The 18,652-nt window shown below is 52.2% G+C and overlaps 1 protein-coding gene across 1 annotated transcript in view; it reads left to right on the top strand.

The window, feature by feature from the left end:
- Positions 1 to 10,531, top strand: part of PEG3 (paternally expressed 3) — a 39,692-nt gene extending 29,161 nt beyond the window's left edge. Inside the window, exons 10-12 of the mRNA XM_055553685.1 lie at positions 1,184 to 1,286; positions 1,763 to 1,855; positions 2,178 to 10,531. Of these exons, the coding sequence (XP_055409660.1) occupies positions 1,184 to 1,286; positions 1,763 to 1,855; positions 2,178 to 8,107 (6,126 nt within the window). The 3' untranslated portion in view covers positions 8,108 to 10,531. The remainder of the gene's footprint in view (positions 1 to 1,183; positions 1,287 to 1,762; positions 1,856 to 2,177) is intronic.
- The last annotated feature ends 8,121 nt before the right edge of the window (positions 10,532 to 18,652 follow it).

Genomic DNA, 18,652 nt, shown 5'->3' with positions numbered 1-18,652 from the left:
CCTACCCCCAGACAGGGAGCATCTAGCTCTTGGCGGCCGGCACCGGCCGTCCGGTGGTGCCTGCTGCTTCTGCAGCTTCTTGTCCTAGCAAGGGGTTCATTTCTGAAGCTCTGCTTCATTTTGCCAGGGGTTTTGTTTCTAATTGCTGAAGGTTTTCTTTCTCTTAAACCCCAATGCCTGTGCCTGTTTATTTTTCTCAGTAGGAGCTGCACCTAATTGTGCCCACATCGTTTTTGTTTTCTTTGCTACACTTCCACATGGCTGTCATGTCATATGCCACTTCCCAGAACTAAAGCAAATTTAATATCAAAATATCTTTACATAATAGTTCAGTAGTGACAACAACTTATGTTTTATTTACATAATTTTCTTTTTTTACTTTTTGGCCGGGCCACATGGCGTGTGGGGTCTCAGTTCCCTGACCAGGGAGTGAACCCACGCGCCCTGCAGTGGAAGCCCGGGGTCTTAACTGCTGGCCCGCCAAGGGAGTCGCACCCAGTCTTCCTCCACACTTAGCCCCACGTGCAGCAGACCACGTGGCAGGACACGCACACATAGTGTTAGCTCCTCCATACTTTGCCCAGGTCAGCGGCCCAGGTGACAGGACCCCCACAGCCTGAGGGGGGCAAGTGGACACCCTCCTCTCCATTTCACAGATGAGGACGCTGAGGTTTGGGAGGACTTCTGTTCCCAGCTTGCTCGGTCGTGAAGGTGCTTGAGCTCCTCTGACCCTGGAGTTCCTCTGGCTGCGCCGCTGGGGGCCCCTCAGGCTCCGTGCCCCTCCTGGGGCCTCAGCAGCGCTCGCGGCCCCGCCCAAACCTGCGGGTCTTGCTCACGCCCCCCAGCCCACCCTGAGCTGCCCCCGCCACGCCTGCTTAGCGCCGACTCTCTGCACCCCACTTTGTTGTTTACTGTTCTCTGATTGTTTCTTTCCAACCAAATGATAAGCTGCATGAGGGCAAGGAATATGTGCCCTCCGTCTTTGGGAGCTTCCTCAGAGTGTAGCACCAAGGTAGGTACGATGTAGGTCCCTAGTAGAGCCTGACCAGATCACTCGGAACCCCCGGCGCTGTGAGCACTTGCTGCACACTGTGTGCGCGTGTGTGTGGCTCCCGCGCTGCTGGCGCGGTCCTGGCCGCGGTCGCCTGGGCAGACCCCGCTGAGGGCACATCTGCTGTTGCAGGAGGCGGTGTTGTACCAGGACATGGTGGCCCTCACTGAGGATCGCAAGCCCCAGAACCCGATTCAGGACAACATGGAGAATTACCGGAAGCTGCTCTCACTGGGTGAGTGCTTGAAGCGGGGTCAGAACAGCTTCTGGTGGAGCGGGAGTGGGAGGGAGTGGTCCTGTGACCCGCTCCAACGGGGCCACGCCCACATGGCTCTCACCCCAGAGTGCCACCCTGTGACTCCAGTCTGCTCTGAGGCAGGTCCGGGGTCCTGGATGGCTTCCCCGGGGGACACGTGGTTGGGTTTGAGGCGGCAGTTGCCTCGCGAGGGGTCATGTGGGCCATGACAGGTGGGGAAACGGACGGAGCCTGAGAGCCAGCAAGGATGCCCTGGGTTTAGGGGTGCTCGAGGACTCTGTGCAACCTTGTCAGCAGAGTCCAGAGAATTAACCAAGACAAACTGGGCAAGGGGCCAAGGAATGGACAGTGAGGAGAGAGAGCGAGACACAGGCCGTCCAGGGCACGCTCAGTGCCCGAGAGAGAGCCTGTCGTCCGTGGTGACACGTCTCATGCTGTGTTCTTCCTGCGGACAGGGGTTCAGCTTGCCGAGGACGATGGCCACTCACACATGACCCAGGGCCACTCAGCAAGGTCAAAGAGAAGTGCCTACCCGAGCACCAGCAGAGGTGAGCGCAAGGCCCTGCTGCAGGAGCGGGCGCTGGGCGCACGAGCAGACATGCGGTGGGGGTGTGCACAGACACGGTGGTGTACACACACTGACACGCAGTGGGGGGTGTGCACAGACACAGTGGTGTACACACACTGACATGCAGCAGCATGCACTGATAGGGTGGCACGTGCACACACACGGCAGCACACACAGTCACGCAGGGCGTGCACATGGATACGAGGCGAAGTGCAGTGACACTTGGGGGCACGTGGTCAGGGCACAGGGTACAGACGTTCATCCCAGGGCCCCAGGGAGTGTTCACACGGGGCTTCTTCCAGGTCTGAAGGCGGCGCCTGAGACCAAGAAGTCAGCCCACCGGCGGGGCATCTGCGAGGCCGAGTCCTCCCACGGGGTGATCATGGAGAAGTTCATCAAGGACGTGGCCCGCAGCTCCAGGTCCGGGCGGGCGCGGGAGTCGAGTGAGCGGCCGCACCGGCTCTCCCGGAGGGCGGGCGGCGACTGGAAAGAAGCATCGTTCAGCAGGAGGGAGGCGGGAGCCTCAGAGAGGGGCCCAGAGGGGGGCGCCTTTGGGGGAGGAGGCTTCAGCTGTGGCTCAGACCTGGTTTCCAAAAAGCGTGCTCTGGAGAGAAAAAGGCGCTACCACTTCGATGCGGAAGGGCAGGGCCCAGTACACGATCCCAGGGGCGGGGCAAGGAAACGGCCCTTCGAGTGCGGAGGCGAGGCCCGCAGGGCCGCCAAGGCGGCGGGCGCCAGCAGCCTGAGCACTCCGCCCGTGGCCCTGTCGCAGCCGCTGGACTTTGGGGCCATGCCCTACGTGTGCGATGAGTGCGGGAGGTCCTTCGCGGTCATTTCTGAGTTTGTGGAGCACCAGATCGTGCACACCCGGGAGAGCCTGTACGAGTATGGGGAGTCCTTCATCCACAGCGCAGCCGTCAGTGAGGCCCAGAGCAGGCCCGAGGGTGCCAGGCGCTCTGAGGGTGCGCAGGCCGCTGGCCTGGCCGAGCATCGGGGGGCCCAGGCCCAAGAGCACCTCGGGGGCAGTGGGGACGAGGAGCAGGACGAGCCCTTCCTGCCCAGCCCCACCTTCAGTGAGCTTCAGAAGATGTACGGCAAGGACAAGTTCTACGAGTGCAAGGTGTGCAAGGAGACCTTCTTGCACAGCTCGGCCCTGATTGAGCACCAGAAGATCCACAGCCGCGAGGACAGGGAGAAGGAGCGTAGTACGGGCGCTGTGAGGCGCACCCCCATGCTCGGAGAGTTGCAGAGAGCCTGTGGGAAGGAGAAACGCTACGAGTGCAAAGTCTGTGGGGAGACCTTCCACCACAGTGCGGCCCTGCGGGAGCACCAGAAGACCCACGGCCGGGGGAGCCCGTCTGATGGCAGGGCCAGAGCCTTCGAGGAGACCTTCATTCCTGGCCAGTCCCTGAAGAGGCGCCAGAAAACCTACTCCAAAGAGAAGCTCTACGACTTTAGAGAGGGCGGGGATGCCTTTGGGCGGAGCTCAGACTTCATGGAGCACCAGAAAATTCATTCTCGGAAGAGCTACTTCGACAGCCGGGGGTATGAGAAGCCGCTGCTCCACAGCATGTCCATGCCCAGCTCTCAGAAGAGTCACACAATCACCAGGCCACCCGAGGAGGAGGATGAAGAGAAGGCATTCACTGCCAGTAGCAGCCCCGAAGACGGCCAGGAGGCCCGGGCCTACGAGAGGAGCGCCTACGAGAGGGCCATCCTCCACAGCCTGGCTGCCTTCCGGCCTCCCCGTAGCCTCAGGGAGGACGGGGAGCCCTCCACATACCTCTCAGGCCTTCGTGACCCACCGCAGAAGACCCCGGCCTGGGAGAGCCCTTATGCCGGAGGCAGGCACAGCTTTTTCAGGAGCTCAGTCTTCTACCGCGCATCGCGCCCTGCCCCTCTGGACCACCTTGCTGGGGAAGGCCCCAGCGGGTGGCAGAGAGACGGCGAAGCCTCCGGCCCCAGCTCAGATGGCCGCCAGCACCAGAAGGCGCGTGCCAAGAAGAAGAACATCGAGCGCAAGAATTACGACGCCTCCATGATGCACTCCCTGCATTTTGGTGAGCCTCAAACATTTCGCCCGAGAGAGAGATTTTACGAATGTCTAGAATGTGGAGAGTTCTTTGTCCGTAGCTCTGAGCTGGCTGAACACCAGAAGATCCACAACAGGAAGAAGCTCTCTGGAAGTAAAAACTACCTACGGTCTGTCCTTCGCAGCCTGTCCTCCACTGACCCTCAGACCAGCTACCAAGGCCAGTCAGTGCAGATGAGTTATCCCCAGGAAGCAGCTCAGACCAGTTATGCTGAACTAGCAGCTCAGACCAGTTATGCTGAACTAGCAGCTCAGACCAGTTATGTCGAAGAACCAGCTCAGACCAGTTACACTGAAGAACCAGCTCAGACCAGTTATGCCGAAGAACCAGCTCAGACCAGTTATACTGAGGCAGCAGCTGAGGCTAGTTGTACTGAGGAACCAGCTCAGACCAGTTGTATTGAGGAACCAGCTCAGACTAGTTACACCAACCCAGCAGCTGAGACCAGTTACACCGAAGAACCAGCTCAGACCAGTTACACTGAGGCACCAGCTGAGGCTAGTTATACTGAGGAACCAGTTCAGACCAGTTGTATTGAGGAGCCAGCTCAGACCAGTTATACTGACCCAGCAGCTGAGACCAGTTACACTGAAGAACCAGATCAGACCAATTACACTGAGGAACCAGCTGAGGCCAGTTGTATTGAAGAACCAGCTCAGACCAGCTGTATTGAAGAACCAGCTCAGACCAGTTACACTGACCCAGCAGCTGAGACCATTTACACTGAAGAACCAGCTCAGACCAATTACACAGAGGAATCAGCTGAGGCCAGTTATACTGAGGCGCCATCTCAGACCAGCTGTATTGAAGAACCAGCTCAGACCAGTTACACTGAGCCAGCAGCTGAGACCATTTACACTGAAGAACCAGCTCAGACCAATTACACAGAGGAATCAGCTGAGGCCACTTATACTGAGGCGCCATCTCAGACCAGCTGTATTGAAGAACCAGCTCAGACCAGTTACACTGAGCCAGCAGCTGAGACCAGTTACACCGAAGAACCAGCTCAGACCAATTACACCAAGGAGCCAGCTGAGGCCAGTTATACTGAGGAACCAGCTCAGACCAGTTGTATTGAGGAACCAGCTCAGACCAATTACACCAAGGAATCAGCTAAGGCCAGTTTTACTGAGGAACCAGCTCAGACCAGTTGTATTGAGGAACCAGCTCAGACCAGTTACACTGACCCAGCAGCTGAGACCAGTTACACCGCGGAATCAGCTGAAGCCAGTTATACTGAGGAACCAGCTCAGACCAGTTACACTGACTCAGCAGCTGATACCAGTTACACCGAAGAACCAGCTCAGACCAGTTGCACCGAAGAACCAGCTCAGACCAGTTACACCGAAGAACCAGCTCAGACCAGTTACACTGACTCAGCAGCTGATACCAGTTACACCGAAGAACCAGCTCAGACCAGTCACACCGAAGAACCAGCTCAGACCAGTCGCACCGAAGAACCAGCTCAGACCAGTTGCACCGAAGAACCAGCTCAGACTAGTTGCACCGAAGAACCAGCTCAGACCAGTTATACCCAAGAACCAGCTCAGACCATTTACACCCAAGAACCAGCTCAGACCAATTACACCGAGGAACCAGCTGAGGCCAGTTATACCGAGGAACCAACTCAGACCAGTTATGCCGAGGAACCAGCTCAGACCAGTTATAGTGAGGAACCAGCTCAGACCAGTTACGCCGAGGAACCAGCTCAGACCAGTTACACTGAGGAACCAGCTCAGACCAGTTACGCCGAGGAACCAGCTCAGACCAGTTATGCCGAGGAACCAGCTCAGACCAGTTATCCTGAGGAACCAGCTCAGACCAGTTATGCCGAGGAACCAGCTCAGACCAGTTATAGTGAGGAACCAGCTCAGACCAGTTATGCCGAGGAATCAGCTCAGACCAGATACACTGGGGAACCAGCTCAGATCAGATATGTGGAGGAACCAGCTCAGACCAGTTATGCCGAGGAACCAGCTCAGACCAGATATGCCGAGGAACCAGCCCAGACCAGTTATTCTGAGGAACCAGCTCAGACCGGATATGCTGGGGAACCAGCTCAGACCAGATATGCTGAGGAACCCCCAGCTGAGACTAGTTATGCTGAACTAGTAGCTCAGATTAGTTATGCTGAACTAGTAGCTCCGACTAGTTACGCTGAACTAGCAGCTGAGACCAGTTACTTTGAACCACCAGCTCAGACTAGTTATACTGAACCAGCTGAGACCAATTATGCTGACCCAGCAGCTCAGGTCAGTTTTGATGAACCACCAGCTGAGGCTAGTTATGCTGATCTAGCAGCTGAGATCAGTTATGCTGAACTAGCAGCTGAGACAAGCTATGCTGACCTAGCAGCTCAGATCAGCTATGATGAACCACCAGCTGAGACTAGTTATGCTGAGCTAGCAGCTCAGATCAGTTATTCTGAACCAGCAGATCAGACTAGTTATGCTGAGCTAGCAGCTCAGACCAGTTACTCTGAACCACTAGCTCAGACCAGCTATGCTGAGCTAACAAGTGAGACTAGTTACTGCGAGCAGCCAGTCCTCAATGAATGTAAGGAGTGTGGGGAATGCTTTGCCACCGTTGAAGACCTTGGCAGACATCAGAAAATCTATGCCCGAGAGAAATTCCATGATGGGAAGCTGTTTGGAGAGCCTGTGATGCAGGACCTGGGCCTGGATGGGTCTCCGGAGGAAGAGCCAGAAGAGCAGGAGGAGCCTGAGGAGCCCGAAGACTCCATCTATGGCTGTAAGGACTGTGGGCTGGGCTTCGCGGACCGCGCGGACCTCCGGGACCACCAGAAGGTCCACGGCCGGGAGTACCTGGTGGACAGCCGTGAGTACACGCACCCCGCGGTGCACATGCCGCCTGTCAGCGAGTACCAGAAAGATTGCCTCGGAGAGCAGCTCTACGAGTGCCCGGCCTGCGGGGAGTCGTTCGTGCACAGCTCGTTCCTCTTTGAGCACCAAAAGGTCCACGAGCAGGACCAGTTCTACGGCCACAGGCGGTACGAGCCCTTCATGCAGCCCCTGATTGTCAGCCCGCGGCGGCCGCAGGCCCCGCAGAAGAGCGCCCCCGCCGGGGTGGGCCCGCAGTGCCAGGTGTGCGGGCAGGACTTCATCCACGCCTCGGTCCTCAGCGAGCACGCCCGGGGCCATGCCGGCGAGGGGCTGCCGGATCAGGGCCAGGGGGGTGCGGGTGCTGCGGGGCCCGGCCCGGCACCCACGGAGCCGCAGCAAGACCCGGGCGAGGAGCAGCGCTTCGAGTGTGAGACCTGCGGCGAGTCCTTCCCCAGCCAGGCCGATCTCCAGGAGCACATGCGTGTGCACGAGAAGGGCGAGCCCTACGACTACGGGGCCGCCTTCGTGCACACGTCCTTCCTCACGGAGCCGCCCAAGAGGGACTGGCCCTTCTATGAGTGCAAGGACTGCGGCAAGTCCTTCATCCACAGCACCATCCTCACCAAGCACCAGAAGCTGCACCTGCAGGAGGAGGGCGCGGCCGCCGCGGCCGCCGCCACGGCCCAGGAGGCAGAGGCCAACGTCCTCGTCCCCCGGGAAGTCCTGCGCATCCAGGGCTCCAACGTGGAGGCGGCCGAGCCCGAGGTGGAGGCGGCTGAGCCCGAGGTGGAGGCGGCCGAGCCTGAAGTGGAGGCGGCCGAACCCCTCGGGGAGGCCGAGGGCCCGGAGTGGGAGGCCGCGGAGCCGAGCGGCGAGGCGGAGCAGCCCCACGCCGAGGCCGAGCAGCCCGACATGGACGCCGACGAGCCAGACGGCGCGGGCATCGAGGACCCGGAGGAGCGCGCTGAAGAACCCGAGGGCGACGACGACGAGCCAGATGGCGCGGGCATCGAGGACCCCGAGGAGGAGGGCGAGGAGCAGGAGATCCAGGTGGAGGAGCCGTACTACGACTGCGGCGAGTGCGGGGAGACCTTCCCCTCGGGCGCCGCCTATGCCGAGCACCTGACTGCGCACGCCAGCCTCGTCATCCTGGAGCCCGCCGGCCTCTACGGCGAGGGCGCCGGCGGCCCGGAGGGCGGCCGGCCCGACGACGAGCTCTTCAAGTGCGACGTGTGCGGGCAGCTCTTCAGCGACCGCCTGTCCCTGGCCAGGCACCAGAACACCCACACCGGCTGAGGCCCGGGGGCGCCCTGGGACCCAACCCTCCTCACCCACACTCACCGGACCCACTGCGACCACCCGGACTGCACTCACCCGACCCGGACTTCAGACACCCGGCCCGGACACAGCCCCACGCCAGCTGAGGCTCGGCGGGCCGGGGCCTCCACTGGGACCCGGCCCCCCTCACCCCCACACAACCGGACCCACCGAGCTGGCCTGCACTGCACCCAGCGGCCTGGATTCAGACTCTCGGCCCCAGGGTGCAGACGCTTGCAGCTCCCGTGTCCAGCACAGCAGGTACCTGCGGGACAGCAGGGCACTCGGCCGCCTCCGCCGGGGCCTTCGCGGCTGCAGAGAGCGCCCGTCTGTGACAGCCCGGGACCCCCGCGCACTGCCTCCCGAGATGTGCACAGAGCAGCCCAGCACAGTGAACTGGACTGAGTGTGACGCTCGCTGGCCGTTTACCTGCAGACACACCTCACCTGGTACTCTGGTTTTGCTTTTTTCTTTTTTTTGGAGGAGGAAGAGAGCAACAAATTACAATATATTTGTAAGCATCTTAGAGCTTTAGAAAGATTTGTTGTGAGGTGTTTGAACCTTATCAGTATCTTTTTGACTGACTGACTGTGTGGTTCCTTACTTTCTACATAACCCCCTCATGGTGTAGGCGTGAAAGGCAGAGCGTCTTGCCCGCTTCGCTGTGTAAAGGGAAGTCCTCTCTGCTCCCCTTTCAGGCGCCTCGTCTACACCGACACTTCTGAAGCCTCGTGCTGTGTAAGCCTTTACTGTATGTGGATTGGGCTTTTGTAACCTCTTTGGTTCGTTGCCACCTTGTAACCTTGCAGTGGGTCTCATGCAAAAAACACTACAAGTTTTTGTTATTTTTATTTTTTTAACCCACCTTGATGTCTCTTCGATAGTGAATTTTACAAAAGCTGAAGCTTTTCCCTGTGAGTCTTACATCCTTGCCTTTAAAGAGTGGGTTGTAACCATCACTAGATCACGTGTGCCTAATGAAGGTTGAGAACCACGGGGGGAGGGGGGGCTCTCCTGGTGTAAATACGGTTGAGGGCCTACGACTTCATCACTTCCCTTTGCGCGCTTCCTGCCTTAAGTGACCAGTAGCAACGTGGCTTGGCCCCTCCGTGCTGCCACATGGCAAGTCTGCACCCTGGGTGCCCAGGAGCTAGTATCCTTAGAGCTTTCCAGCCTGAGACTTAATCCTCCTCTCCACCTGTCTGACCCTCAACCAACCCCATGTCTAACTTGCATTTAAAAAAAAAATTGAAAAAAGCTTTCTTTACAGCCAACTCGAGCTCGACACGGACTCAGGTTCCCCGGCAGCCTTAATTTGCTTCGTTGCCATCTGTCCCCCTCTCAGGTCGCGCCTTCCTGACAAGCACCCCCGCTGCCCTCAGAGCGGCCCCTGTCCCGCCGCCCCGGTCTCCCGCGCTGCCGTCCCAAGCTGACCTCGCCGCTCTGGGGTCTCCTGCGTCCTGCCTTGTGCCCTCCCTTTGCTTCCCCGCCCCCTCTTCGCATAATGACTCTTATGAAATTTCTTGGCTTTGAGTTGGCTGGCAAAAAAAATTTAAAAAATTTTTTAAAAGTTAAAAAAAAAAAGAGGATCTTGTAGCTGCAGTGAGCAGAAGCTAAGAGCAGATTGTTTGGGAGAGCAGAGTGAGATCTGCTCGGGAGCCGCGTCTGGACCCCCCCTCTCCTAGGTCCCTGCCACGAGGGCTGGGGAAAGCGTGTCAGAGCTGGAGGGAACGCCAAAGTCAGGGAGAGCCAAAGAAGGGGGTCCCGACGCCTCACCAGACCTGGGAGGGCAGGGTCTGACAGAAGGAACATCAGAAGCAGGGACTGGAAGGCCCCAATGGGGGAGGTTGACTGAACGAGCAGGGTGTCCTGGCAGTTAGGAGAAGGCGCCGCTTGGTGGCCTGGTGTCGATGAGGGCAGCTGCATCACGAGACCCGACGTTGGAACGGACGCCCAGAGCCCCGGGGGCCGCGAGCCGGGAGCCCGCCTGCACGGCGTGGGGGTGAGCCTGGCGTTCATCGCTGTCGGCGGCACCAACGGGTAGAGTGTTTTCAGAGAGCTGCCTGCCCAGTGTCCGTTCCAACCGTCCTTTGGTCAGTGAGCGATCAGGAACAACTGACAAATGCCAAAAATAGGAGCAAGGTGAAGGGAGTGTGTTCGCGCACTCTGAATGCAGCTGTCTAGAAATGATAATCATGGAGAGTTATGTAGTGACGTGGAGATATATTTACGGAATACCAAGTGGAAACAGCAGGACACAGAATTATATTTATACTGCGATCATAGCTGTTTAAAAATGTATGCTTATAGTCAAAAGCTGTGGTGGCGGTGCTGTTGTAGGCTTATAGTTGAGCATTATTTTCTTAAATTCCTTTAATGTTCTTATGGTAGTGTTCCTCAAAAGTTTATAATCACGTCTCCATTGTGAACATAATTTGAGCTCATTATTCAGGCACTCAGAGAATACAGAAAAGTGGAGGGAAAAAAAAATCCATATACCCACCATCCAAAGATGACAGATATACTCCTCACTATATTGTTTATTCTTCTTTCTGTGCACAGGCTTATAACTGTGTCCCAAACATGTACTCAGATTAAGTGTTAGCTTTGTGGAATTATGGTTAAACGCTTTCATCTTAATGTTTTCAGATGGCCCTTAAAATAGTTTCCTGATCACAAAGTTTATTATGCTTGCTTCAATTAGCAAGCATAATACACACCCAGAGGAATAATTGGAAAATACAAAATAAATGAGAAAAGAACAAAAAAAGTCGCCCATATTCCCAGCGCCCAGCGACTAGTGTTAACATCTTGTTTCCTGCATCTCGTATCAGTGCACAGGCTTGTGATTTCTGACCGTGGTGAATATGTGTGCGTACAGTCTAAAATGAAAAAAATCACAGAAAATAATTAGTGTTGTCATTGTGGGATTATGGTTAACTATCTTGTCTCAAATTTCTTGAATGATCTTTGGTGTTTTGAGTATTAAATCTTATGTATGTTTTTCCATTAAAACTCTTAATACATACTCATGGCATACCTTGGGGGAGATTTAGTAAAGCAAAAGAAATTCACGCATATTCCTGACACCCAACAATCATTGCTGTTAAACCTTAATCTGTGCACAGTCAGGACGGGGGTGTCTGTGGTGAGAATGCAGAGGGTTGAAGAGGAGAAGAAACATGGAAAGCAGTGAAGGAACGGTCGTGTGGTCTTCGCCAGCGTTAAGGCTGTGGGGCTCGCTTTCCGGGGAGGCCTGTCTCGTTGTGTTCCGGTCACCCACCTTTTATCACGGGTGCCCCCGTTGTAAGCGCAGTGTCTGCCCACTGTAGAAACCCGGCGCTTACCGAAGTGTGGAAGAGAGGCGTGCCCCTGTCGCCGTCACCCAAAGACCACAGTTAGCATCTGCACACGTTTTCTTCATCTTCTCTCTGTGCACAGGTTTTTGGTTTGTTAGTATGGTTGTGGTCGTTCTATCTGTAATCGTGTCACCAATAAAAATAAAGTTGAAAATAAGATAGCTCTCAGCCTCTTCTTTTGTCCATTCAAAGCGTTTGGGGTGTTTAAAAAATCTGAGCGCTTAGTGTCCCCTTAGGCCCCACAAATCTCCTCCCTTTTTAAATTATTGTGTATTTCAACAGCTCACTTCCAGGGGATCTCTCAGTACTACACAAAGCCACATTTGTAACTGCACTAATAAAATTAAAAGATGATACGTATCAATAGTGTTTTTAAACTTGACATTAAGCGTTAGATAATTTTCACTTACTTTGAGCCTGCATTTAAAATTTTAATCTCATCTAAATACAATACTCCCTCAAACACAAACAAGAATGATCCCCGTAACATAAAAAGAATGTTAATCCTGTGATTTGGAATCCCTTCCTATTCAGTCGTGTCTGACTGTGACCCCAGGGTCTGTAGCCCACCTGGCTCCTGTGTCCATGGAGTTCTTCAGGCAAGAATACGGGGGTGGGTTGCCATTTCCTCCTCCAGGGGATCTTCTCAACCCGTCTCCTGCATTGTAGGCAGATTCTTTACCATCTGAGCCTCCAGAAGACCTATTACATAAAGTGTGCGTCCCTAACTCCCCTGAAGCTGAATGGATCTGTCTGAAGGTGCCTGACCAGCTCTTGAGTCACAGCTTCAATAATCCTTCCAGGGGTGTCCAAGATCGTCAGGGCAAGGGGTCAGTTCTCTTTTAAGGCTGACTTCCTGCAGAGTTCATCACTAACAGACAACCTGTAGGAAGGGAAAAGGTGAGGGTCGCTGGGGCCTGCCTGGCCAGCGCTTGCCCTCTCAGACAGCTCCCCGGTGCCCCTGCCACACGCTTATTCCCCGAGCCAGACCCCTCCCTGGCCTCAGCTGACTATACTCCTGGGTCCCCGCGGTCCCATCAGACCCAGACCAGGGGCCGGCCGGTGCGCCAGGGAGACTGGGCGCCCAGCGCCTAGGGCTCTTGGTGGCAGGGCCACCTGTGGGCTCCCTGAGAACGCCTCTCCCATGAGCTGACTTTGTCACCGGTGCAGTTCTTGGTGTTTTCCCTGGCCCCGAGTCCTCTTCCCCTCCCTGGGAACTGGCAAGTCTGCTGAGAAGGATCAATTCCCGGCCCCTCCTTGTCCCAAGGTCGGCGCTGACCACGCATCAGTGCCCCCCATTCATTCTCTGAGCACACTGTCCCGGCAGGCTTCTCCCTCACTCTACTTGGCCAAAGTTGGTCCTTTGTAGCCCCAAAGAGCCCTAAGGGAGACAGAGAGTGGGCTGGACATAATAAACCCTGAGGGAAACTGGGATACTCTGAAAAACTCAGGATCAGGCCCCGGGACAGGGATGGGGACCGTGAAGACTGAGGCACATGGCAGTAAGATCCCTACATACCACCCGGACGTCAGTCCTCTGGCTCCTCTGCTTGAGGGGGCGGACACAGGGTAGGGCTTGACGGCTACTGTCACAAACCCCGAGACTGCGAAGGATGTCCAGGTGAAAGCCACAGCTGGGTTTAAGGCACGAAACAGGACGCTGCGGGTCCTCTCTGACTGTGCTCGGCCTCGTCCATAGCCCTGCCCTGTTTCCAGCGACAAAAGCTTAGGCAGCCCTGGGAGAAATGGAATCCTGGCAATCAGAAAGGTGGTGTCTGGAAGACTTTGGACCCCTCTGAAGCTCCAAGCCCTTGAAAACACTCCTCATCCACCACCTCCCTCTCGCAGGACGGGAAGCAGGGGGCGCTGCCTGTGGGAGCGGCAGCTGTCGAAATGCTCTCTGATGTCCTTTGGGATGGGCTGAACCCCGGTTTTGAAACGGAGGAAGCACACGCAGACTCAGAGAACAAGCTTATGGTTGCAGGGGAAAGGATGGAGGGGGATGGTTAGGGAGCTTGGGATGGACATGTGCACACACGGCTAGATTCAAAATGCAGACCCAGCGGGGACCAATACAGCACAGCGAACTCTGCTCAGGGTTAAGCGGCAGCCTGGATGGGAGGGGAGTTTGGGGGGAAATGGGTACATGTGTATATATATGGCTGAGTCCCTTTGCTGTTCACCTAAAACTATCACAGCTACACCCCAATACAAAATAAGTTTAAAAAGAAGAAGTATGGCTGGTGTAGTCAGATCCTGGAGTGGGCGCAGGGAGTTCTGACAGCTTCATGGATGTGGTGGCCCCTCAAAGGACCCACTGCAGTGAGAGACTCCCAAAGCACAACTAGAGCGCTGCCCCTGCTCTCAGCAACTAGAGAACACCTGAGGCGCAGCAAAAACCCAGTGCAGCCAAAAAATGAATTAATTTAAAATACACCAGTAGTCTGGTGTTCACCTTTAATATTAAAAAGCTTTATCTATTTAAGGTTTACAATGTAATGTTTTGATTCCATATATAGTATAATAATTATCACAATCAAAATAAGTAACATATCCATCACCTCACATGGTTATCTTTTTGGGGGCAGCAAGAAGAGAGATCTACTCTTTTGGCAAATTTCAAGTATATAATACAGTAGTATTAACTAAAGTCACCAAGCTGTACATTAGAACTCGAGAACTTATTCATCCAGCATAACTAAAACTTTATACCTTTTGGGCAACACCCCTTCATTTACCACACTTCCCAGACACTGGCAACGACTATTCTAAGAGCTTGACTGTCTTAAATTCCACATATAAGTGAGATCATGCCGTATTTATCCCACACTGTTTTCCATAGTAGCTGTATCAACTTGTATTTCCTCCAAAAGTATGCGAGTTCCTTTTCTCCACATCCTTAACATTAGTTATCTTTCGTCTTTTTGGATAATAGCCATCCTAACGTATGCAGTGCTATCTCCTGTGTGTGTTTTTGGCCACGAGGCAGGTGGGGTTTTAGCTTCTCAACCAGGGCTCGAACCTGTGCCCCCTGCACAGGAAGCTCAGAGTCTTTAACCACCGGACTGCCAGGAAAGACCCTCTTATTGTTTTAATTTGCATTTCCCTCAAATACAGACTTAAATTGAAGAGAGTAGGGAAAACCACTAGACCATTCAGGTATGACTAAATCAAATCCCTTGTGATTATACAGTGGAAGTGAGAAACAGATTCAAGGGATTAGATCTGATAGAGTCCCTGAATAACTATGGACGGAGGTTCATGACATTGTACAGGAGGCAGTGATGAAGACCATCCCCAAGAAAAGAAATGCAAAAAAGGCAAAATGGCTGTCTGAGGAAGGCTTATAAGTAGCTGTGAAAAGAGAAGCGAAAAGCAAAGGAGAAAAGGAAACATATACCCATTTGAATGCAGCGTTCCAAAGAATAGCGAGGAGAGATAAGAAAACCTTCCTCAGTGATCAGTGCAAAGAAATAGAGGAAAACAACAGAATGGGAAAGACTAGAGATCTCTTCAAGAAAACTAGAGATACCAAGGGAACATTTCATGCAAAGATGGGCTCAATAAAGGACAGAAATGGTATAGACCTAACAGAAGCAGAAGATACGAAGAAGAGGTGGCAAGAATACACAGAAGAACTGTACAAAAAAGATCTTCATGACCCAGATAATCACGATGGTGTGATCACTCACCTAGAGCCAGACATCCTGGAATGCAAAGTCAAGTGGGCCTTAGAAAGCATCACTACAAACAAAGCTAGTGGAGGTGATGGGATTCCAGTTGAGCTATTTCAAACACTAAAAGATGATGCTGTGAACGCACTGCACTCAATATGCCAGCATTTTTGGAAAACTCAGCAGTGGCCACAGGACTGGAAAAGGTCAGTTTTCATTCCAATCCCAAAGAAAAGCAATGCCAAAGAGTGTTCAAACTACTGCATAATTGCACTCATCTCACATGCTAATAAAGTAATGCTCAAAATTCTCCAAGCCAGGCTTCAACAGTACATGAACTGTGAACTTCCAGATGTTCAAGCTGGATTTAGAAAAGGCAGAGGAACCAGAGATCAAATTGTCAACATCTGCTGGATCGTTGAAAAAGCAAGAGAGTTCCAGAAAAACATCTATTTCTGCTTTATTGACTATGCCAAAGCCTTTGACTGTGTGGATCACAATAAACTGTGGAAAATTCTTCAAAAGATGGGAATACCAGACCACCTGATCTGCCTCTTAAGAAACTTGTATGCAGGTCAGGAAGCAACAGTTAGAACTGGACATGGAACAACAGACTGGTTCCAAATAGGAAAAGGAGTTCATCAAGGCTGTATATTGTCACCCTGCTTATTTAACTTATATACAGAGTACATCATGAGAAACACTGGGCTGGAGGAAGCACAGGCTGGAATCAAGATTGCTAGGAGAAATATCAATAACCTCAGATATGCAGACCACCCTTATGGCAGAAAGTGAAGCACTAAAGAGCCTCTTGATGAAAGTGAAAGAAGAGAGTGAAAAAGCTGACTTAAAGCTCAACATTCAGAAAACTAAGATCATGGCATCTGGTCCCATCACTTCATGGCAAATAGATGGAGAAACAGTGGAAACAGTGGCTGACTTTATTTTGGGGGGCTCCAAAATTACTGCAGATGGTGACTGCAGCCATGAAATTAAAAGTTGCTTACTCCTTGGAAGGAAAGTTACGATCAACCTAGATAGCATATTAAAAAGCAGAGACATTACTTTGTCAACAAAGGTCCATCTAGTCAAGGCTATGGTTTTTCCAGTGGTCATGTATGGATGTGAGAGTTGGACTATAAAGAAAGCTGAGCGCCGAAGAATTGATACTTTTGAACTATGGTGCTGGAGAAGACTAGGTCCAACCAGTCCATCCCAAGGGAGATCAGTCCTGGGTGTTCATTGGAAGGACTGATGTTGAAGCTGAAACTCCAATACTTTGGCCACCTGATGCGAAGAGCTGACTCATTTGAAAAGACCCTGATGCTGGGAAATATTGAAGGCAGGAGGAGAAGGGGACGACAGAGGATAAGATGGTTGGATGGCATCACTGACTCGATGGACATGGGTTTGGGTGGACTCCGGGAGTTGGTGATGGACACGGAGGCCTGGCGTGCTGTGGTTCATGGGGTCGCAAAGAGTCGGACACAACTGAGTGACTGAACTGAACTTTGTGCCCCGCTGTGTGTTCTTAGCAACTTTATTGAAGATCTGAAGATGAATGCCCTTATTTCTGACTATTCTGTTCCATTGCTCTATGTCTGTTTCAAGCCTGGTTCCATACCGGTGTTACTGCTGTAGATTTACAAGGTTTTTTTCTTTTTTCATCAAGAAATGTGATAGTTCCAAAATTGTCTTTTCTTGCTCAAGATTGTATGGGCTAGTCAGGTCTTTTGTAGTTTCATCTGAATTTCAGGATTTATTTTCTATTTCTGTTAAAATGCTATGGAATTTTGATAGGGATTGCATTGAATTTGAAGATTGCTTTGGATAGAATAGAAATTTAAACAGTATTAATTCTTCCAATCAATGAACATGGTGTATTGTCCCATTTATGTCTGTCTAGGAAATGGCACCCCACTCCAGTACTCTTGCCTGGAAAATTCCATGGACAGAGGAGCCTTGTAGGCTACAGTCCATGGGGTCGCAAAGAGTCGGACACAACTGAGTGACTTCACTCACTCACTCACTTGATTCCTTTCTGCAGTGTTTTATATTTTCCAGTGCACAGAGCTTTCACCTCTTTGGTAAATTTATTCTTAAGTATTTTCTCTTTTTGATGGTTTTAGAAATAGGATTGTTTCTTAATTTCTTTTTCAGATAGTTTGTTTTTAGTATATGGAAGTACTACTGATTTTTGAGTGTTGATGTTTACCCTGCAACTTTATTGAATTTGTGTGTTAGTTCTAACAGATTTTTGGTGGAGTATTTAGGATTTTCATTTAAATATCTATTTTACTTCTTCCTTTCTGATTTGAATGCCTTTTGTTTCTTTTTTCTTGCCTAATTGCTCTGGCTAGAGCTTCTAGTATTATGTAGAATAGGTTTGGTAAGAATAAGCTGCTGCTGCTGCTAAGTTGCTTCAGTTGTGTCCGACTCTGTCAGGCTCCCCCATCCCTGGGATTCTCCAGGCAAGAACACTGGAGTGGGTTGCCATTGCCTTCTCCAAGTGAAAGTGAAGACATTCAGTCGTATCCGACTCTTAGCGACCCCATGGACTGCAGCCTACCAGGCTTCTCCATCCATGGGATTTTCCAGGCAAGAGTACTGGAGTGGGGTGCCATTGCCTTCTAAGAATAAGCATTCATGTCTTATTTCAGATCTTACAGGAAAAACTTTCAGCCATTCACCGCTTATGTGATGTTAGCTGTTGGCTTGTTATAAATGGCCTTTATTAAGTTAAGGTTCACTCCTTCTATACCCAGTGTATTGGGACTTTTTATCATGAAAGGGTATTAAATTTTGTCCAGTGCTTTTTCTTCATCTACTGAGATGATAATAGGATCTTTATCTTTGTCTCTTAATGTTGTATAATTTATTGATTTGCATGTGTTAAACCATCCTCGAATCCCAGTACATATTCACCAGACAACTGTTTTTAAAAAAGTATTCCCAATACCACTATTACACTTAAAATAATTTCTTAATATTGTCAGATAGCCAGTGTTCAAATGTCTACATCAGACACGACCGTCTATTTTTAAGGTACTGTTTGAAATCTATTTCTAAATTACTCTCATACAAAATCTGCATAAACTTGTGATATTGTTGAATGCAGTTTTTTGCTTTTTATTGAGTACACACTGCTCTTGGCGGTGCAAGGCTGCTCAGGGGTGCTGGAAGTTTTGAGGCAGGGTCTCCAGGGACCTCTATGCTACTTTTGTCATTGTTGTTCAGTCGCTCAGTCATGTCTGACTCTGCGATCCCGTGGACCTGTAGCATGCCAAGCTTGCCTTTCCTTCACCATCTCACGGATTCTGTTCAAACTCATGTCCACTGAGTCCGTGATGCTACTTTACCCTCTGGTAAGCGGATGAGGTGCTGAGCATCAAGTTCCCCCCCACTCGCCCTTCATACCTACAGATGAAGGTAAAGCTCTCTCCAGCTGCAGGGACCCAGGGCTAGGGTGAAAGGAGGCAAACCACGTGGTC

The sequence above is a fragment of the Bubalus kerabau genome, chromosome 17, assembly GCF_029407905.1.
Source record: "Bubalus kerabau isolate K-KA32 ecotype Philippines breed swamp buffalo chromosome 17, PCC_UOA_SB_1v2, whole genome shotgun sequence".
Classification (NCBI taxonomy): Eukaryota; Metazoa; Chordata; class Mammalia; order Artiodactyla; family Bovidae; genus Bubalus; species Bubalus kerabau.
Note: the sequence above shows the minus strand (reverse complement) of the source record. Positions and strands in the feature narration are given on the sequence as shown.